General features: G+C 46.0%; 1 protein-coding gene across 1 annotated transcript; it reads right to left on the reverse strand.

Moving 5' to 3' along the window:
- Positions 1-6,586: 6,586 nt before the first annotated feature.
- On the reverse strand, positions 6,587-15,435 carry GPN2 (GPN-loop GTPase 2). Its single transcript, XM_016216658.2, has 5 exons — positions 14,710-15,435; positions 14,023-14,179; positions 11,016-11,176; positions 9,853-9,983; positions 6,587-6,936 (listed from the first exon to the last, which is right to left on the reverse strand). The coding sequence occupies exons 1-5, from the start codon at positions 15,118-15,120 to the stop codon at positions 6,864-6,866; spliced, it is 933 nt and encodes a 310-aa protein (XP_016072144.2). The 5' UTR covers positions 15,121-15,435; the 3' UTR covers positions 6,587-6,863.
- Between the last annotated feature and the right edge of the window lie 44 nt (positions 15,436-15,479).

Below are 15,479 nucleotides of genomic sequence, written 5' to 3' on the forward strand. Positions count from 1 at the left end.
AAAACAATAAAAATCAGTCCCAGAAAACAAAGCAGGTAAGAATGCAAACCAAGTTCCACTGGACATTTTATGGCCATTCTCCCCTTCCCATTGTCCTTTCCATTTGAGCATACTGTTATAACCTCCAAATTTCAAAGCCCATCTTCAGGTCAAAAGGTGACTGACCAGTTTCCTTCTCCCTCTCCCTTTAACACATATACAGAGCTTTGGATATGTGCTATTTTACCAAATCTTTTCATATATTAGGTATATTTATTCAGTTATGATTTCATATTTACTTGATTCTACCTCTGGGTTTGCATCTATGTCCTAGGTTTATTTCTTGTCTCCTCAGAGAGCTCTCTAAAAATAGCAACTTTGTCCCATTATTCAGCCTTTCTTCCCACAGTGTCTTCAGCAAGGTTTTGTGTACAGGAAGGTGCTAAGAACTTTTATTTATTTATTTATTTATTTATTTATTTAAATATATCTTTATTGATTTCAGAGAGAGGAAAGGAGAGGGAGAGATAGAAACATTAATGATGAGAGAGTTATTGATCGGCTGCCTCCTGCATGCCCGACTGGGGATCGAGCCCACAACCCCAGCATGTGCCCTGACTGGGAATCGAACTTCAATCTCCTGGATCCTAGGTCGATGCTCAACTGCTGAGCCACGCCTGGCCAGGCCTCAGAACTTAGTTTTAAAACCATCCTTCCAAATGCCTGGAAGTCCAGTTTAGTGCCAGGTCCTCAGTTGTGGAAATAGAAATATAGCTGGTTGTGAAAGGAGGCAGGGCTATCTAGACCGAGATTGGCTAAGAAAGATTCAAATAATCTCAGCCCTATCCTTTCAGCACTGCACTACCATAGTATCTCCCAGGAAATGGAGGCCCAGGGCTTGCAAAGATCTTCCTCTCTCAAGAATTTGACTGGTATGGGGAAAATTTGCAACCTAAGATTTTCCAGAGATGATACCTACTCTTTTTTTTAAAAAAATTAATTTTAGAGAGGAGGGGGAAGAGAGAGGGAAACATTACAAGCCCTGACTGAGGATCAAACCCAGAACCTGGGTATGTGCCCTGACCAGGAATCGAACCTGCCACCTTTCAAGTATATGGAACGATGCTACAACCAAGTGAACCACACTGGCCAGGGCAAGAAGATACCTACTCTTAACTGACTCTGTAGATCCACAGGAGTAGGTGATGAGGGCAAGACATTGGATTCAATGTGCCTTCTCAGAACCAACCAGGCCAAGGCATTGGGGTTAGGCAGGCCACTGTGGCTCCTTCTAAAAGGGCAAGATACACCTACACACGCGCGCGCGAGAGAGAGACCAATGCCCAAATGTCAAGTGCCTTTTGGGGAAAACCTGATTTCAGATGCTTGTCCCAAGATTGTTCTGACAAGCAGTGCCCCATTCCTGGTTCTTCCTAGAGAACAGAGTACTGTAATAATAGCAGTGGGCCCTGGCCGTGTAGCTCAGTTGGTTAGAGCATCGTCCCTATATGCCAAAGTTGCAGGTTCTATCCCAAAATGAGTCAACCAAAGAATGCATGAATAAATGGAATAACAAATTGCTGTCTCTCTCTCTAAAAAAAAAAAAAAAATAGCAGACATGACTATTATCATCTTTGTTTTGCAGATGAAGAGAATGGGTTTCAGTGCAGTTAATAACCTAATAATCAAGGTTATACAACTACTTATGTGACTGAGGAGTGGAATGGATCTGATTCCAAAGTCCATGATTTTTTAAACTACAACAGCTGTTTTCAAATTATGTTCAGAGGGTTCCCCAGAAGTTGTCACAGGGCAGGAGCCAAGTGGTCAGGGTTTCCCATTTCCACACCTGGCTAAAATAGCCACATATATATCTGTATTGCATACTGGAGTTACATAAGTTAAAAATAAGTTTGATTAGCCCTGGCTGTTTAGCTCAGTTGGTTAGAGTGTCATCTTGACATGCCAAGGTTGCAAGTTTGATTTCCGGTCAGGGCACACACAAGAAACAACCAATGAATGCATAAATAAGTGGAACAACAAAGTGATGTTTCACCCTCTGTCTCTAAAATCAACCAATAAATTTTTAACAACGAAGACATACACATATAATAAGTTTGAAAATAACCACATTATCCTATGCTGCCCTGCTCCTAAGAATCAAAAAAGTCTTACTCTAAACCTAATGCGATCCTAGGGCCCAGCAGAAAGGAATTGTCTTAAATGAGAAAAAAACTGTAGCAGACCAATTTCCTAGCTCCTTGACCATGTTAAGATTTCCTTAATCTGGTTACATTCTTTGTTCCTTTTCAATTCTTCACTCTGTTCACAGGGTCTACCCATCCTCCAGTCCTTGCTGTGTGTGTGGGGTGAGGAAGGCAGGTTTCTGCAGGGTAGGTTCCCCTCCTTTCTGAACCCCCCAGCCCCACCTACTCAGTGAGTCAGGGACCAGGAATGTCTGTGGGGGCAGTAGACAGGTATGTCACCCTGGGGGTGTCAGAGGCTGATTCATCTCTCATCTCCACCCAATCTTCTCCTTACTGTTCTCTGGGAAATTTAACTCTTTATTTGCGTAGAGATAAAAGAGGGAGATCCCAGACTCTTAACTCATGGAGTCTTCAATCTGTGGCTAGGTACAGTACTTAATACATCAGATTATGGTATTCAAGAAATGTCTGTTGAAAGAGAAGGAAGAGAGGGAGGGAGGATGACACATTTTCTCCCTTCTTCCTCCAGAATAATGTTAACCTGAAATTTCCTTGTCTGAGTGTAGAGGGGACTGAGTTTTTAAGAATAGATTGTGAAGAGAAATCTTATGCATGTCCCAATGTCCCTTCTGTGCAGTTTATATGATTCCACAGAGCAATGTGGAGGCTCCAGGATTAATATACAGGAAGAGGCCACAAATTAGTGTGAAGGGAGCTGTATTTACACAGTAAGCACACTTCTTGGGATTTTATGTTTATTGGGGATAGACTGAAGGGGCCTCTCATCTCCCTCCTTCACAACTGCTTCAGGGTTTTGGATGGGGAAAGAAAAGTAAAACTGCTATGTATTCTGGTCCAGAGCATTTTTACCAATACTCATTTTTTTCCCACCTTAGTTGGGCTCCAAATCCCCAGCCCATCCCCTCACAGCTACTCAGTCTTAAGCCACTGGACACCTGAGGGTTGTCTGAATTTGGCTCCCTGGCCGGAAATGAAGGACACGATCAGTTGTAAATGAGACTTATGACTTCTCCTGTCCTCAGTAGGTCTGATGCCATTGAGATATGTGCTAATTTGGGACTCTTCCTTCTAAAGAGGACAACTAGTGGAGGTGGGAGCCCAGACCAGGCTGGGTAAGGGCTCAACAGCCAGGGGCAAGAGGGAAGAAAAGGGAAGGGACAGGAAGAGGGTTACTCAGCTTGCTAGAGAATTTCCTTCCAGGTGTCTCTGGCAGTTGGGCCTCCCCACTGCTTTAAAAAACTGGGTGCGCCTTTGTAATGCTGGGATGGGTCTGAAGTCACTCCCCTTCCCCTCTCAGAAGCCTTGAGAAAGGACAGAGAATCTCCAAGACTGACCTTCCCACAGACCCTCGTGGGATCAGGCTTCCTATTCTCAGCCAACTAGGGATGAGTGTTTTGCTAATTTAGAAACTGCTGAGAGCCCGGCCTGGGCATGGCTCAGTGGTTGAGCATCGACCTAGGATCCAGAAGAGGTTCGATTCCTGGTCAGGGCACATTCACAGGTTGTGGGCTCGATCCCCAGTTGGGGGCATGCAGGAGGCAGCTGATCAATGATGACTCTCTCATCATTGATGTTTCTCTCTCTCCCTCTCCCTTCCTCTTTCTGAAATCAATAAAGATATATTAAAAAAAAAAAAATTACAAAGGTGTGCTTCAACTCGGTGGACTTTAGGGCATCACCCTCACTCCTAAGCCTCTTTGGGCTGGAAGCCTTTCCAATTAACTGTTGTCTCTGATAAGTTCCAAATGCTATCTTCCAATTGTTGGGTCCCCAATTCAGAGACAGGAAATATATTTATCTTAATGTCAGCGATTAGCAGAGGTGACCAAGATCCCTTCTAAGGTACTCAGACCGGGCTTTCTCCCTCCAGTTGTTCACAATTTGCCAGTAAGGTCTGGAGGAGAGAGGGGCACTTTCAGGAAGTGTCTGTGAGATGTAATGTGGCACTTTTCTGGAAGGCATTTTGGCAATATGAATCTAGAACCTGTGAAACATTAGCTTTTTCATTTCTAGGATTTTATTGTAAGTTAAAAGTCAAAAACTCAGACAAAGATTTGGGTACAAAGATGTTAATCACAGCACTATTTACAATAGCAAAAAATTGGTCATGGTTTATAGGTTAACCATGAGAATTTGAGTGGGTAAACCATGTTATAGCCGAACCACAGAATATCATCATATAAACATTAAAATGTCTTTATATTTTTAATTACATGAGATAGTGTTAACTAAAAAAAAGGTTACAAAGCAATATATCTTACTCATATAAATGCTATAACTATTCCTCTGCATGTATAGAAAAAGAAAATATACAAAACATACATTTAAATATATAACTTATTATAATTTTTATTTCTGTTATGGGATTATGGGTCTAATTTTCTTTTCATTTTCCAAGTTTTTTACTTTGCTATTTTTATCAACGAAAGGAAAAAAAAGAAATCTTAAGGACAGTTGCCATATCCCAGCCATACTGGAGGATGGTCTTTCTCCTACCTTACACACTTCACATTGAACAGACTTTAACTGGAACCCAGATGTTTCATCTTTTCTGCACTGTGCTGTCCCCTCCCCAACATGACAATCAGTCTGCTATCAGTGGGGGGTGGAGAGAGCTACAGTTACTGGAGAAAACATCCTTGCTATCACACCAATGCCTGAAAATAAAGTTTTGGATTTTTCCATTGTTCTCCATTCCATGAGTGAATAAATACTCAGGGTGCTTGGATGTGAGCCCATAAAGTTCTAAATGACACCTCTTTCTAACTGGTTTGCTTTGGTGACAGCCGCAGCCTCTGTGGTGGGGTAAGCATCAAAACCCATGACCACAGCTATTGGTACTATTTTCAAAAACACAGCATCTAGCCTGGCTGGGCGTGGCTCAGCGGTTGAGCGTCGACCTAGGATCTAGGCGATTGGGGTTCGATTCCCGGTCAGGGCACATGCCTGGGTTGCAGGCTTGATCCCCAGTTAGGGGTGTGCAGGAGGCAGCTGATCAATGACCCTCTCATCATTGATGTTTCTATCTCTCTCTCTCCTTTCCTCTCTCTGAAATCAATAAGGATATATTTTTTAAAAACCCAGAAAAACACAGCATCTATCCTCATTCCCTGTTGAGGGATTTGTCCAGCAGCCTGGGCGTCAGGATTCCTGGGCTCCAGGCCCTATAGGTGACTCACAGCAGCCCCAAGCTGTGACTCCTGGCCTCAGTTTCCCTGGCTTGCTGTTAATACTCCCCACCTACTGTGCAGGGTGTTAATAGGAGTGAGGTGCTTTGAACTCTGCAGATGAAAGAGGATAGCGAAGCAGCACCCAATTATTATCCCTTTTAAGGCCAGGCGTGGGAGCAAGGTTGGCTGCTTTCAAACTGTCCCAGCCACAGAAGCCTCCTTATAGTCCGTCACTCTGCTCTGGCTGTCAAAACTGGAAAGCAAAGCTGTCATCCCCATCTCAATGCTACTTCAGAATAGATTTTCTTAAACTGCTCAAACCACCAGTGGCCTATCTCCCCTTGATTTATAACTCAGTAATACTCTACAGGTGCCTAAATTCTTTCTTCTAATTGGCCTCAAATCCTGTGGGATATGGGCCATGACTTTGCACCATTAGTATTCACAATTAAGACGTCAGCAAAGTGGACCATGATCGAGCCAGGCTAATCAAAGTTCAAACTCATCTTTCTGATCCCTTCATGTAAAGTGGGGCTTAGTAATAGTCCCAATCTTGTTTGTATCTCTGAGTTGCTGTATGAACCACATAAGGACCATGTGTTTTAAGGCACTTGGTAAAATGCCAAGCCCTTCATGTATGTCAACAGGACCAAGTATCTGCAAATAAGACTTCTGGCACAACTGCCATCTGTCCCCTGGTGCCTCCAAACTTAAAAAATAAGCCTGGGGTGCCACCTATTGGTTGAAAATTTGAATTGCACCCAACCAGCTGCAAGAAGAGCAAAAGAAACAAACACCATTAATTCCAACTTTAAACCATCTTAATTTTCGCTATGTCCCTGTCATATTATATACTTAATATTGCTCTTTAAACAATGCACTTTGTTTAATTAACTTAATTTTTAAGGTAAACTTTTAATCACTACTATAAATAGAAACTAGCTAGTACTTATCAAAAATAGAATAAAACTGAAATAAATACAATGAAAATAAAACATTACAATCTAGTTAGGAAGTATCCCCTGTGAAAGCTCAAGCTGAAGATTAACCTAAGCACACCATTGGAGAATATTAATACTCCAGTTTGATCCTATGCTTTGGGAAATACTGCCCTGTATGAAGAATAGAACTCTTCTGAAGGAAGGTGACATTCACTCATTTTACCCCAGCTCCCTGGATGGTTGAAGAAAGTTTGAAAGCCACAACATGTAGGAGAAAATAAACTCTTGTATTGTAGCACATCCCACCCTAGTCCAAGTGGGGCCAGTGCCGATGAGCACCGAGTGCGTGGTGGGTGCTTTGTTTCCACCATGTCTAGCTTTTGGTTAGAAGTCTGTTGCAGGGCTGGATGTCCCTCATCAGCCTTCCAGTTCTGGTTGGGAGGACTGTTCTTGGATCTGCAGCTGCTAAGCTGTCCACCGCTCACTGGGAGCTGCAGCTTTCCCCAGTGTTGGGTTACGTGTCCTGTTCTCCAGAGCCCAGACTGTTATAGTTTCATTGCTTCTTGTTCCACTGACTGGTCTGAGGGTACCAGGTACTTCTCCTGGATGCCCAGGGTGCTGAGGGAGGGTATGTCAAGGATGACAACAGAGGCAAGGATGGGAAAGTGGTCTGGGCAGGATCTGACCTCTACTGATGCCTGCCTTCCAACCATGTCTAGCAGGGTACTTCCATCCTTCTCCATTCCTCATAATTACAGCTTCAGGCAACAGGGAACCAATTGGGGCTGAGAAGCCTATCAAAGCAACCAGACTCAAATGCTCTTCTTCCTCACACTGCTGAGGATCAAAGGACCAGAGTGCTAACCCTTCAGTTCTGTGTTACGACACATGCTCAGAGCCTGACCATGGGGATTTAAATCCTGATTTTGTTACATCCTTTTTCTCATCTGTAGAACAAGAGTTGTTATGAGGATCAAATGAGACAATGAACAGAGTGCCTACTGGCACACAGTAGGTACTTAACTGTTTGTGACTTGTCCTCTGCCAACGGAGAGAAGTCAAGGGAGCTCAAAGGAAATGAAAAATGTCTGCTTGGGCCACAGGATGCTTTCTACCTCTCTGGGACAGCAGTAAGGACACATATCAGATCCACAAAGGCAAAGACCATGACTCTGCTGATGGAACCTTATGAGGCTGACTAGCCTGAGGTCAGGGTCTGGGGTCTGACTAGGAGATAGTGGTTGACCATGGCTACGCTGGCACCATGGCTGCTCTACTAGATGACTCCAGTGAGACTGAGGTTTGAACTGTCCTTCCAACACATGCTGAGTAAGGGACCTTGAGCTTGTCACTCTCAGAGCCCAACAGCCTCATCTATAAAAGGGGATTGAATAAAGATTCAATGACATCCTGCAAATGGAGTATGTAGCCCACCAAATGATGTTCAGGTTACAGACCTTTCTTTACCATCTCACGGATCCATCCATCAAAATCCATCTCACTCTTACACAAACTGACTCTGAACCTGTGTCCCACCTCCTTTCATGTTCCTCAGGAAGTAATGCCTTGTTTCTGTGCAAGTTGGCCCTGAGGATCACTCAGGATCAGTGGGGTCCATCTTGCTTGACTTGGAATAATCTCAAACCTGTCTTATCTCTGATCTGAAGCCCACATTCCTGAGCAGGGCACATGAAATCCTGAGTTCTCCTGCCCATGTCTCTGGCCCTATCACTGCTCCCTAGCCAGAAGTCCTGTCCTGCCCATAAGTCATGCCATTCTACTTGCAAGACATGTCTCAATCTTGAACTCCTACGCTTTTCTCTACACTGTTCTCTTTGCCTTGAATTCCCTTTCCCTCTTAACCAACCTGGCTAACCCTCACTTTGAGATGATTGCAATGCAAATGCCACTACCACCATGAAGTTTTCTTTACCCACTCACCCCTCAGCAGAGCTGACTTTCCCTTCTTTATACCAATCCCTCATTACCTTATACACAAAGTTGAATCTTAAAAAGACTGGGTGGGGGACTAGGATCTAAAATCAGCACAAATGTTTATGGTTAAAAATACCCTTAAAATTCCTTTATAAAGTATATGATTGTCTAACCACTATGCTATACACCTGAAACCAATAAAGAATACTGAAAGTAAACTGTGATTGAAAAATTAAAAAACAAAATAACAGTTCAGGGAACCAGAACCAAAATAAAAAATATATATACCCTTAAAATTCCTTAAATCACTTATTAAATACAGTATACATGGTTTTATGAATAGAATCCTATTATAATAATATGACTGCATAAAGTAATGTACGGTGTGCAAAATATCACAGCACTATTGACAGTGTCCCTTCCCTTTTTTGCTGAGCACATATAGTTGAATTTGAATTTGCCAATATTAACTGCATGTGTGAGGCAGCTCCTTAGTCCCTTCTTCAGGTACTGCACACTCTGCCATTATCTGTAACTCATCTATTTCCCTGTGAGCTTTGTTTCCCACGTGTGAAAGGGCCTGACACAGATCAGTAAGTGTTGGCTGGACCTATTTTCCTCCCCACCCAAGGACTCTGGAGCGCCACCCCTCCACCCCTTGTCTCCAGCATCCTGTGTAGATGCCAAGTCTCTGAAACCAGCATAGAAAGCTTGATTTTCCCTGTCCTGCCTCACATGTGGCCTCTGTGACCTGAGAGACACCTATACAGGACCTCAGTCCCACCCCCCACTGGTCTAATTCTGAAGGTCTCCCTGTCTCCCAGCCAGCTCTGATTGTCCCAGGGCCTCCTCAAACACAGCACATCTGCCAGCTCCCATCCCTTCCATCCACGTGACAAAGACTCCTCTTTCTTTTCTTACCTCAGTGACTAGCACAACCACCCATACCACTCACTGTCTAAGCCAGAAGCTGGGAGTCTAAATTCTGCTCCATCTCTATTTTATAACCATCTGTCACCTTAATATTTTTCCAATCCACACACTTCTATTCTTACTACTACTGTTTCAGCTCGTCTTTTCTGAAGACTGTAAAAACTCTCTTGCCCCAAATCACATCCCTTAAACACATTTTCCACACTTGGAGGGGCTTTTCAAAAATGTACATTTGTTCATGTCACCCCCTGCTCAACAATACTATGCTGGTTCCTACTAGTCACCCATGCGCTGAAGTCCACACTCCTGTAGGGCACTTAAGCACACCATTGCCAGCTCTGCCTACCTCCCCTGCAGCCCTGCATCCCCCTTCCCTCTTCACACTCAAGACACCAGGCAAACTGAACCCCTTACCTCCCTTCCAAGTGACCAATGCCCTTTCATTCCTGGGCCTATGTATTTGTTACTTGTTCTGATCAATATTCTCCCATCTTCAGGTACAACCAACCCTGAAGCATTCTAAGGGACCAGCCTTTGAACATGAAAGGCACCAGGGAGCCCAATTGGTCAACATGATATCAGTCATCTGCAAGGGTAGATGTAACTATTCCTAAGTCCCATGTCTCCCCCATTGGCTGTGGCTGAGAGGCCAGAGAGCAAGGATACGAGGAGAAATGGAAGTCAGCTCCCACTGCAGCAGACATCATGGCCTCCAGGCTTCGCTGCTCTTGGACCCCAAAGCAGTAGCCATTGGCTTTATCCACAGCCTGCAGGACCCGCTGGATACTCTCCTTGTCCTGGGCAGGGAGAAGAGAAACAGCTCTGTGAGTGAAAGAGGTGTGTGGAATTGAGGTTGTACCAAACTGCTGCAGTCCCCAAACATCCCCCTCAATCTTGCCTCATGAAGCCTCTGTATATGTAGCTTCCTTGGCCTGGAGTAGTTCTACTTGTTCCCAGAGGCCTGGCTACATCCCATTTTTCCTGACCACCAACCCACCTAAATTAGAACAGATAAACAACTCTATGTACAACCACAGTCCCCTGGATTTAATCCCTATTATAGCTCTGATCCTACCACCTTACTAACTACTAATAAGTTATTAACTCATCTGCCTCCCTTCCTTAACTATGCACTCCTTGAGGTCAGGGACACATTTATTGAGGAATTCCCAATGCCTGGCATAATGCTTAGCTAACAGTAGGCACCCAATAAATATGCATGTAACCTATTCACTCATCCCCATAAAAATAACAATTCATACATCACATGATAGGAAAGTTCAAAATAATGTATCACAGTTCTTACCACAATGCCTAGCATAGAAAATCTGCAGTAAGTAGTAGTTGTTATGATTAATATCATAGGTTTCACCACATTTTAGAGAAGAGTGTGGCATTAAAAAGGAGAGACAAGTTTGCTCAAGTCCACCCACTGCAGAAAGGAACCAAACATGCACTGGTGTCTCCCAGGTTATTTTTGCAGGGTGAAGGTGAGAGGCATGGGGGTTGGGTATGACTTTGCAAAGTCAACAAGCAGTTGCTCATCTTGAGGAGCCTAAGAGACTTGTGCCTGACCTTGGTCAAGTCCCTTGCTGGTGACTTTCAGGGAACATGTGTAGAGAGGACCCAGCAACACAGACTAGACAGGGCCAAAGTTGGTCCATCCGCTTTACTAGAATCCTGCCCACCAGAGCCCCTGGTACCAAAACCAAGGGGACTGAATGATAGTCGGACCTAGGACAAAGCCTCTTGTACCCTTGGCTTGGAGTGAGGTCCCAGGCACTGTTAGAGCCTATAGGCAAGGGAAGAGGCCTCTTAGTCCCTGGTACCTGGATATTGAGAGGAATGAAGGAGACCAGGCTGTAGTCTTCAATGAGCTGCACCAGTTTCTCATTGAGCTGACGGTAGTGGCGGAAGAAAGGGTCAGAAGCCAGGTGGTCAAGCAAGTAGGAGAGGTCCAGGACCTCTGTGTAGTAGTCCAGGTTGAAGGCTAAGGAGAGAAACCAGTGTTTAGGAGCAGCTGGCATCAGGCTAAAACCCCAAGAACAGGGACCATATATATTTTTTTCTTCCTCTGCCTTCATTCCCTCACTCATTTATTCATTCAACAATGGCACTGAAATGAAGTTACTAAGAAGAAAATAGTTGTCCGGCCACCATAGCTCAGGGGTTGAGCATCGACCTATGATCCAGGCCACTGAGGTTTGATTCCTGGTCGGGGCACGTGCCCGGGTTGTGGGCTCGATCCCCGGTAGGGGGTGTGCAGGAGGCAGCTGATCAATGACTCTCATCATTGATGCTTCTATCTCTCTCTCTCCCTCTCCCTTCCTCTCTCTGAAATCAATAAAGAAATATATTTAAAAAAAGAAAAGAAAATAGTTGGTTTCACCTGCTGGTTCTGTCATTTACAAGCTATATGGACAGGTACCCACCTCAAGGGGCGGCTATGAGGAATAAATGCTATAAATCCCAGTGCCTAGTACAAAAAAGTGCTCGATCAATGGTAGTAAACATGTACCAAATACAGTGCTTGGTGCCTCCCTCATGAAGTGCAGAGTCAGGTAGCACCCCCAGGACCCAGCACACACTGTAAGGACTTTAACAGGGTGGCATCTGGGTAAATCTCTTTCCCTTTCTGGGCCAGTTCCTTCTTAATGTAAAGTGAGGAGACCAGACTTGATGACTTGGGGTCTCTGACTCAGTTCTATGTCTACAAACTTCCCACTAAGAGAAGGAAAGTGGGCCTGCACTGTCCATTTCAGCCTGGAACACTCAAGCAGTTGTGCTACTCAGTGGTATGTCCCAAAGTGAACTGAGGGAGCAGGCTGTCAGAGATCGATCAACTCACTCGTGTGCTCTGACTTCCATGTTCTAATCAGCGCTAATTAGAAACTGACACCACTGTGCCTACAAGGAAGAATGTCCTGGGCATTCCAACAAACTTCTTGGGTTGCTTGACAGGTAGGTTTCTCAATGAGAATTAAGAAACTGGGGCCAAGTACACTTGGGTTTAGATTTCATCTCCACTAACATACTAGCTGTGTAAGGTCTCTGGGACTCAACTGTGTCATTTGATTTATTAGCCTCTTGTGAGGATGACTATCAAGAATCAGTGCTAGCCAATAAACCAATAAACATATCCTCAGGTGCGGATTAGAAAAAAGTCAGAGCTAAGAAAGTTGAAGACCACCATGTAGCCATTTGGTGGAGGCTATGAAGGGGGAGAGGGGCTCAGGAGGACTACAAATTTGCACATAGGTAAAATGCAGCTTCTGGGCTTGCTGAGAAATGGACCAGGACTCTGACTGACCAGGGGGTGCTGAGGTGGCATTTCCCAGGTGCTGACATCACTCCATGTCCTGACTGGTAGCCAGTTGGCCTTCCCTGGACAACCCTCCTACATATCACTCTTCCAATGACCTCCCTTCCTGCTCATTGCTGGTCACTTCAGCTGTTCTTTGTGGCTAGAGATGCTATTTAGGAAACTGATGCCCCAGCTTGGCAGAGCACTAATTTTGCAGGAAAGAAATGCTGGACAAAGGGTCCTTACGCAACTCCCTGCCTCATAGCAGCTTGCTTTTCCCTCAGTCTTCTCCACCTTAACAAATGGCACCCTTATCTGTACACTGCCTTGGTCAGAAACCTGAGCATCATGTTTGTTTGTTAATATTTTTATTGATTTCACAAAGGAAGGAACAGGGAGATAGAAACATCAATGAGGGAGAATCACTGATTGGCTGCCTCCTATATGCTCCCTATTGGGCATCAAGCCCGAAACCCAGCCATGTGCTCTGACTGGGAATCGAACCATGACCTCCTGCTTCATGGTTCGACGCTCAACCACTGAGCTGCACTGGCCTGGCCTGAGCATCATCTTTAATTCCTCTGTCTCCATGTCCAATCCACAAACAAATCCTATTTCCTGAGCAAGTTTTTTTTTGGGGGTGGGGTGGGGAGTTAATCCTCACCCAAGGATATTTTTTTCCATTGATTTTTTTTTGAGAGAGAGTGAAAGGGAGGGAGAGAGAGAGAGAAGAAACACTGATGTGAGAGACACACATCAACTAGTTGCCTCCTGCATGCACCTCAACTGGGGCCAGGGATTGAGCCTGCAACTGAAATACCCACCCTCAACCAGGAATCGAACCCGAGACCCTTCAGAACACAGGCCAATGCCGCAACCGCTGACGCTCCAAATCACCCAGGCTCCTGAGCAAGTTTTGAATCTAATTTTCTTCATTCCCACCACCACTGCTTGGGCTGCTGCAAAAGTCTCCTAAAGGAATTGTTTTCATTCTTGCCCCTTTTAATTCATTCTCTATAAAGCAGCCAAAATGACCTTTTCAGATCATGCTATTCCCTTGCTAATATTCATCAATGTCTTCTCTATGTTTAAACAGTATAAGTTCTGGCCCCTGATGACCTCTCTGACTTCACTTCCTACCACCCTTCCCCTGACCACTCTATCAGCTACGCTGCCCCCACCTTCCTTGAACACAAAAAGCTCTGCCTGAGAAGGCCTTTACCTCTATTGGTCCCTCTGCCTAGAATGGTTCTCCCTTGGCTGGCTCCTCACCATTAAGGTTTCAGCTCAGATGGCACTGCTCATTCCCCACCACTGACTGTCCCATCATTTAGTTTTAATTCCTTCATAATACATATTACCATCTATAGTTTCTTTGTCTCCAAAACACAGAACACTATATGGCACAAAATAACTGGGCAGGGGTCAGGACCTGACTGTGGCTATGATCACCAAGCCATGCATAGCCCCTGGAGGCAGTTTCCTTCAGCTGAGATCTCTGCTTCACTCCAGCTCAAAACAGGAGCACTTACCTAGCTTTCCATAATGCTCAATGAGGTCCATTTTGGAGAGGAGGTTGACATGGGGTAGCTCTACATGCAGCATGGTGGCCAGGGAGGTACACAGTACTGAAATGAACTTGGCGGGGTCTGTGCAGTAGTGAGAATCCACCAGGTGGACAGCAGTGAGCTGGGAGGGGAGGAAGAGACAGGGTGAGAGTGGCCTGGGGAGGCAGGGAGCATCAGGGCCTATGTATCCCCCAACCTGAGGACAGAGTGCCAGCCTTCGCCATTGGTCTTTTCCTTCTGTTTTGTTCTGAGGGCCACATGCACTTCCTTCTCCCAGGAGATACGGGCATTTTTCTTACAAGATGCCTTGCCCTGAGCCTGCATCTGACTCCATTCTTTCACTTACTTTTGCCCCCAATTCACAACAACAATCGCTATGTTATTTTCCACATAACTCCTTCCATACTTCCAATAATCCCAAATTGGGTACTAACACATCCATTTTACAGATGAGAAAACAGATTCTGAGTGATAAACTGACTTACCCAGGTCCACACAGCGAGTCAGTAGCAGAGCCAGAATTCGAAATCATACCAGTTTTACTCCAAAGCAACTGCGCCCCTGCCTCGCTGTGTGACATGGGGGTGTGGCATGCCCTCCTTGTCTTAGTTCTTTCATCCGCAAAATGGGCCTGCCCGACCCAAGACGCACCCTGAGATCCCACTGGGCCATCTGGGAGAAGATGCTGCGCAGGGCGCCATGGTGAGTGCAGAGCTCCACTTGGCCTGGGCAGTCGAAGAGGAAGTAATGGCCGCGGAGGGGGTCAAGCTTGGCGCGCAGCCAGTCCAGATTGGCCTCCAGGTACTCCATGCAGTACAGCAGGCCGCCGTTGGGCCCCAGCCGCAGCGCGTCCATCACGTCGCCCAAACCCACCAGCTCGCTCACGTCCACGGCGCACTCGTACGGCAGCCCCTCGTTGGCTGGGTCCAGGTTCACTACCGCCACGCGCCGGCCCATCGCGCGCAGGAACTCGCTCATGCCCAGGCAGTAGGTGGTCTTTCCCGAGCCTGGCGGGCCGATCACCGCCTGTCCAAAGGCCGTGGTCGGAGCGGCCCCCGCCATGGGTGGCACTCGGCCCCGGGCGCGGCAGTTAAGCTCGGCGGAGAAACAAGGCGGGTGACAGCGCCGCGGACGAGATTCCCGACGTGCACTTTGGGGGGTGGGGGGTGGCGCGCAGTGGCGAAGCCGAGTAGTTGCCTAAAGAGGAGCAGCAGGGAGCCGACCAAAGCAGGGAGTGAACCGCCGATATTGTCGGACCAGCACCGACTTCCGGGAGACGTCGGAAACGACGAGGTAACGAAAAGGAAGTCCCGCCCTCACAGTGCCGACCCAGCTTAGCGCGGAGGATCGTGGCGGCGTCCAACAGTTCACTCGCAGCGGAGGGTCAGGGTGTGGGGCGTAACGTGTGGGCAACGAACCTT

The sequence above is a fragment of the Miniopterus natalensis genome, chromosome 9 (genome assembly GCF_054644295.1).
Source record: "Miniopterus natalensis isolate mMinNat1 chromosome 9, mMinNat1.hap1, whole genome shotgun sequence".
NCBI classification, from domain to species: Eukaryota; Metazoa; Chordata; class Mammalia; order Chiroptera; family Miniopteridae; genus Miniopterus; species Miniopterus natalensis.